Source organism: Nicotiana sylvestris, chromosome 9, assembly GCF_000393655.2.
Source record: "Nicotiana sylvestris chromosome 9, ASM39365v2, whole genome shotgun sequence".
NCBI lineage: Eukaryota > Viridiplantae > Streptophyta > Magnoliopsida > Solanales > Solanaceae > Nicotiana > Nicotiana sylvestris.
This window is the reverse complement of record NC_091065.1, coordinates 23006064-23012908: the sequence shown is the minus strand read 5'-3', so window position 1 is coordinate 23012908 and position 6845 is coordinate 23006064. Positions and strand designations below refer to the sequence as shown.

General features: G+C 34.3%; 1 protein-coding gene across 1 annotated transcript; it reads left to right on the top strand.

Annotated features, from left to right (window-relative positions):
• Positions 1-400: 400 nt before the first annotated feature.
• Positions 401-4514, top strand: LOC104223536 (protein neprosin-like). Its single transcript, XM_070156940.1, has 8 exons — positions 401-898; positions 1417-1503; positions 1631-1888; positions 2143-2307; positions 2397-2450; positions 2562-2646; positions 3849-3904; positions 4008-4514. Exons 1-8 carry the CDS (start codon positions 701-703, stop codon positions 4383-4385), a joined length of 1281 nt encoding a protein of 426 aa, XP_070013041.1. The 5' UTR covers positions 401-700; the 3' UTR covers positions 4386-4514.
• Positions 4515-6845: the final 2331 nt, after the last annotated feature.

Sequence of the window (6845 nt, the reverse complement as noted above, 5' to 3'; positions counted from 1 at the left end):
TTATTTTAGACAAATTTTAAACTTTTTCTTCTTAATTCAAACACTATAATATAACTCGGGACGGAGAGAGTAGGTGAATTATTTTAACTGATTGATTACCATGTAAGAAATAAATACTGAAGATTTAGCAATAACAACGTTTGACCGATCACAAAATTTAAGAAAGAATTTTTTTTTGAAACTTATAGTTTAAAATTAACTATAAATATTTGTGACCCTAAATAAATTCATTAAAAGTAAAGAGATTTAAAAAATAAATTATTTTTTAATTAAAAAAAATATTTTTTGGACTAACTAACAACGAAAAAAATGTCATGTATTTGAGCGATAAATTAGCATAGAAAAACAAAAATAGACAGTCCCTGAGTGATAAATTAGCATAGAAAAACAAAAATAGACAGTCCCGCATCACTGCATTTTATTGGAGTTTTCGATAAAGTAAAGAGAGAAGAAAACGTCAAATCTCCTCACTCTCCCTGTCCTAGACACTTGACTTGAGAGCGCTTCATTGAGGGAAAAGTCGAAAGCGAAGGGTGGGTAGGATAAGCCGCGTGATGGGTGTAGTTTAGGAGATTCTTGCCTCTCTCTGCTGATTTGTGGGTTATGGCGGAAGGACTTTGAACTCAAAACTGCTCATTTTTGCACATTTCTTCACCTGGGTTTTGCTTGTTCCGTTGGTTGGATTGTGTTTTTCTAAACAATGGCAACTGCTGTGCATTTTAGCAGCTGTGAGAGAAGGAGGAGAGGAGCAGTTAGAGTAACTTTGTTCTTGCTTTATTTCTGGGGTTCTCTAATCTCGCTATCTTGCGCCGCTAGGCTATCAGCAGTCACCAGACAGAAGCTTGAGGTAGAGAAACACTTGAAAAGGCTCAATAAACCTCCCATTAAAAGCATTCAGGTAAATCCTTACATTTGCTAAGTTGAAAAGCTCACTATTATCTTGTTTAGGAAAAAAAAAGAAGAAAAAAAAAATTCTTCTTCTAGTTTGGTTTTGAGATTTGAGTTATATTTCGTAGCTAGAGAAAAGTAATGTGCACTAGTAAAAGAAGAATAGTAGTACTCCGTATTGTTGTTTTGAGTGTTGTTTTTTTCCCTTTTTTTTTTCTTTCAGTTTTGTACCTTATTTTCTCAGCTAATAATTTGTTATAGTAGATTTAGTTGTCTTTATTATTTTGTTTACACTCACTTTGTGTGTGTTTGGGGGGGGGGTGGAAGAGGAAGGGGCTAGAGTTGCCTTTTTTTCTTTTCTGTTTAATTTTCAAATCTTAGTCCCTGTTATTGAATGCAATTGAGATTACTTAATCCAGATTCTAGGATAGACCACTTTCCTTTGTTTAGTGGAATATATTTGATTCAGGTTGAGAAAATCATATACGAATATAGAATTTTGATGTTGTGAATGTAATGATTGAACAGAGTCCAGATGGAGATATCATTGACTGTGTCCACATCTCTCACCAGCCAGCTTTTGACCACCCATTCCTTAAAGATCACAAAATTCAGGTTCCTATTTCTTACTCTTAAAAGAAAAAAGAAAAGGACCAGTATTTTTCCGAATTATTGTGTAACTTTACTTTGCTGTTTAAAAATATCTTGATAATATTGTATTGTGTATTTTTACGATGCTTAGATGAGGCCTAGCTATCATCCAGAAGGGCTTTACGACGATAATAAGATGTCCACGGGGTCTAAAGAAAGAACAAAACCATTGACTCAGTTGTGGCATATGAATGGAAGATGTCCTGAAGACACGATTCCAGTAAGGAGAACAAAGAAAGACGATGTTTTAAGGGCAAGTTCAGTGAAAAGATATGGAAAGAAGAAGCGTAACAACATTCCGAAGCCCAGGTCCTCAGATCCTGACTTCATCAATCAAAGTGGCCATCAGGTGCATAGTTTTACCATCATAAAGGACATATGTTGCTCATATCCTAAAAAAATGCTGCCTGGTGTGTGTCGGATCCTCTAATAGTTGTTCTTTTTTGGAGGATACGAGTAACATAATAAATGGCTAACAAATATAAGAATTCATGATTATTGTCTATATGTACACATATTTCTTGATTTCTTATGATCTTTCTTTTTTTTTTGTTTGGAAACTTTAGTATTTGTAAATTCTAATTGAGTTTTATGGATGATCAGCATGCAATAGCTTATGTTGAAGGTGGCAAGTATTATGGAGCAAAGGCAACTATTAATGTTTGGGAACCCAAAATACAGCAGCCAAATGAGTTCAGCTTGTCTCAGATTTGGTTACTTGGTGGTTCTTTTGGTCAAGATTTGAACAGCATTGAAGCTGGTTGGCAGGTATATTTGCTTTGATACAGGTTTAACTGCAGTAGATTATAACAAAATTGAAGTACTGATGTTGAATAGAAGTATGCGCATAATCTCAGGTTAGCCCGAACCTATATGGTGACAATAACACGAGACTGTTCACTTACTGGACTGTAAGCTTCTTAACAAATTACTGATGCTCTGCTTCTTTTCGAAATTACTATGGCCTTCTCCAGCATCGCGTTGCTGCTAATTTTGGAATGCCTTGTTATAACTATTTGCAGAGTGATGCATATCAAGCCACAGGCTGCTACAATCTCCTCTGCTCGGGTTTCATTCAAATCAACAGTGAAAGAGGGGTAGTTTCAAGTACCTTGGATCGGTTATTCAGGGGATCGGGGAGATTGACGAGGATGTCACACACCGTATAGGGGTGGGGTGGATGAAGTGGAGGTTAGCGTCGGGAGTCTTGTGTGACAAGAAAGTGCCACCGTTACTAAAAGGTAAGTTTTATAGAGCAGTGGTTAGGCCTGCCATGTTGTATGGAACTGAATGTTGGCCGGTAAAGAACTCACACACCCAGAAGATGAAAGTAGCAGAGATGAGGATGTTGAGGTGGATGTGCGGGCATACAAGGATGGATAAGATTAGGAATGAAGATATTCGAGAGAAGGTGGGTGTGGCCCCCATGGAGGACAAGATGCGGGAAGTAAGACTCAGATGGTTCGGGCACATTCAGAGGAGGAGCACTGATGCACCGGTGAGGAGGTGTGAGCGACTGGCTGTAGTGGGCACGCGGAGAGGTAGAGGGAGACCTAAGAAGTATTGGGGAGAGGTGATCAGACATGACATGACGCGACTTAGGATTACTGAGGACATGGCCCTTGATAGGGAATTATGGAGGTCGAGCATTAAGGTTGTAGGTTAGGGGAGAGTGTGAATATTTCTACAGCACAATAGAGGGAGACTATCCAGTTAGGAGTTAGACTAGGAATGTCATTGGTCGTCTATTGATGCAGGGCTTTACCTTCTAGTTGTACTATACCAGCCATCTATTTCGTATTTCGTATTTCGTATCCTGTATTTCATATTTCATATCTCTTATATATTGTTGTTATTTTTATTACGCATATATCATCTCCTATTGCTTTTTTGAGCCGAGAGTCTCCTGGAAACAGCCTCCCTACCCTTCGGGGTAGGGGTAAGGTCTGCGTACATATTACCCTCCCTAGACCCCACTTGTGGGATGGGTTGTTGTTGTGTTCTTGTTGTTGTGTAAAAAGTGGCTAATATTTTAATTTTAATAACTCCTTTTCTTGCACCCATGGATTCTATCAACAAAGTGAGTGAAAACCATCATAGAAGGTTCAAATTCTAGTAGAGACAAAAAGTGCTAAGTGATATCTTTCTATCTTCCTAAGCCTTGATGGGCAGTGTTATTCGCTACTATGCTGGTGGAGGTAGCAAAGAGTGGTAGAATAGTAGAGTTGCAGAAGTTAACCAAACACCACCATTATCACAGAATAAGCAGTCTTTTTGTGTAGGAAACTGAGCTCACTCCTTTCTTTCAGTAGCTGTTGAAGTGACACTTATCAGCGGTGGATTAGTGTCACAATTTCTTGGTGCTGTGCCAAGTTGTTAAAGCACCATTAATAACTCCTAAGTTTTCTTTTGCTATATTTTTGATTTTGTTTGTAAAGCCATTTTATATTTGGAATATCTGTTTATAGGATACAAAAGAAGGGCATTGGTGGATGCAATTTGGGAATGATTATGTCTTAGGGTATTGGCCATCATTCTTGTTCTCCTACTTGGCAGACAGTGCTTCAATGATTGAATGGGGTGGGGAGGTAGTGAATTCAGAACCAGATGGTCAACATACTGCAACACAAATGGGCAGTGGTCATTTCCCTGAAGAAGGTTTTGGCAAGTCAAGTTATTTCAGGAACATTCAAGTGGTTGATAGCTCCAACAATCTCAAGTCTCCCAAAAGTCTTGGCTCCTTTACTGACCAATCGAATTGCTATGATGTTCAAACAGGAGATAATGATGATTGGGGTCATTACTTTTACTATGGAGGTCCTGGTAGAAACCCCAATTGCCCATGAAGTTTAAAACCCCACTGTAAAATATAGTATAGTCTGATGCTTTATCTTTCTCTTTCATTTGTATACCCCTATCTTGATTCTTATTTTATAGGTTTGAGTCAGTGAGTGTGAACTTTTCTGTAGTGGGAAGTTTTGACATTTTTAAAGGTTCTCTCCATGCTAGTGAATGGGGGAAGTGTGGCCTGGTTTCTCAAAAAGCTAGAAAGAAACAAAGGCCTTTTGTCATCTTCTTGTATTTTATTGTTTGTTTACAAGATACTCCATACTTTGGAGTATCTAGTCTAATGGACAGTGAATTGTAGGCTTTTATTCATTGTATGCCACCAAGAAGTGATTAATAGCCTGTTTGGCCAACGGCAAAAATTAGTTTATTTTGAGAATTGTTTTTTCTCGAAAGTGCTTTTTTTTCAAAAGTACTTTTGGTGAGAAGCAGTTTTTGTTAAGCTAATTAATTTGAAAAACACTTCTATTTCTTTTCAAAAATATTTTTTTTCGTCCAAGAGATTGGTCAAACAAAAAGTCACTTTTTTTTATATAAAAGGAGTGGAGAAGCATGGCCAAACGTGCTATAACTGTTTTGGACTCAAAATACATAAATAAGTGGAAAAAAAAGATGACATTTTTATATATAGTGCCACAATACTTGGCGCTATATATTAACGTTAACTGTGCCGTTAATATATGACGCCAAGTAATGTGGCACGCCCAGGTATAGTGCCAAAATACCTGACGCTATACCCCTTTCAGATAGCATCTCATTTGACGCAGATTACGAGGTCCACTATAGTGTGGTACTCGATATACAAGGACAGGTTTGCATTAGTATTACCTATTTTTAACTATTTATCCAAATAAATTTATTTCTTTTTGTAACATTTACAAAAAGGATACAATGTATCGCCACATTTCAAATTATTTACATCCACGACCTACAATGTTACTATGTCTTTTGATCAACAAAGTGTTCTTCTGTGTAAAAGGAAAAAAAATAACAATAAGCACTCATGTAATATGACGTAAATGAGACACACATTTTACATTACAAAATTATGTACAAATATTAATTTGAATAATATTTCATGTACAATGCATACATTTTTTATGTTACAAAATTCTATACAAATATTAATTTGAATAATATTTTCATGTACCGGATTGGTAATTATATTCGTAACTAAATATATTAAAATAAAATTATTAATATTAAATTATACTTAAAAAATAGATACTCCTTTTATTCCAATTTATGTTATAACATATTTGAATGAGTATAAAATTTAAGAAAGAAATGAAGATTTAAAGATTTTGTAGTCCTTAATAAGCCATAATATTTGTGTGGCTATAATTATTTTTCAAAAATGGTATTAAATGTGCCAAAACATTTATATTACTATTGAAGTTTTTAATTGAGGGAAGAATTAAAAATTTATATTTATTTATTTCTAAATTTAGATATAAATCATTTTTTAGAACGGATAAAAAAAATAGATTCTCGTAAACTGAATGAGATAAGAGTGCATTATTTTGTTGCCACTCCTTCCATTAAACTGAAGTTTGCAATGAACGAAATGGAAGATCAGAACACAAAACCTTATTATTATTATTATTATTATTATTATTATTATTATTATTATTATTTTTTTTTTTAAAGCCAAGTTAAAAATCAAACTTGATGGCTAACAACAAACTTCCTTCAATATTTGGGATAAATTGTCAACCTACATATTGAAGTAGACGTGCTTTGGGTTGAAGTTATTGGTGCCTAAATTAAATGGCCCTTTGCGACCAAAGGATGCGAAATTGACAATTGCAAGCCATCATAAATGAATCAATATTTATATTAAATCAAATGAAAATTGAGGTAAAATATATACTATTAAGTAATCTTGATTCAGTAATACAAAATAAGAAGACATATATCATACATTAATTAATTTGTAAGAACATCTGAGTTGTAGATTTTTTTCATTTATAGACATCATATGGTTGATTCAATTTTTTGGTGTCGAATCTATCTTAACTCAATATTTTCGATGAAAAGCATAAATTTACGTGTAAAACTATTAAAATGTAAAAAAAATAGAGATGACCTTATAATTTTTTTAAAAGGTTAATATTGTAAATATTAAAGATTTCATCCGAAAAGCTTAAATCATGAATCCGTCCCTATGGTTAATTTTTAAGCACGATGAATAGAACATGAAAGAAAGAATTATAACCACCTAAAAAAATCATTATAGCAATCCTAGCCAGATGAAATCAAATTTTGGTTGGAAATTAATTTAAAGCAATATATTTGTTATTCTTTTTTTACAGAAATGATGAATATACTGTTTAATCTAAAATTTGATTAGTAGACTAAAATAATCAAATCTATAAAATTAGGCCGCAAGTATATTTCAAACTTCATATAAATAGACCTCTGTGAATTGAAAGCAAATAATTAAAAATGAGAATAAT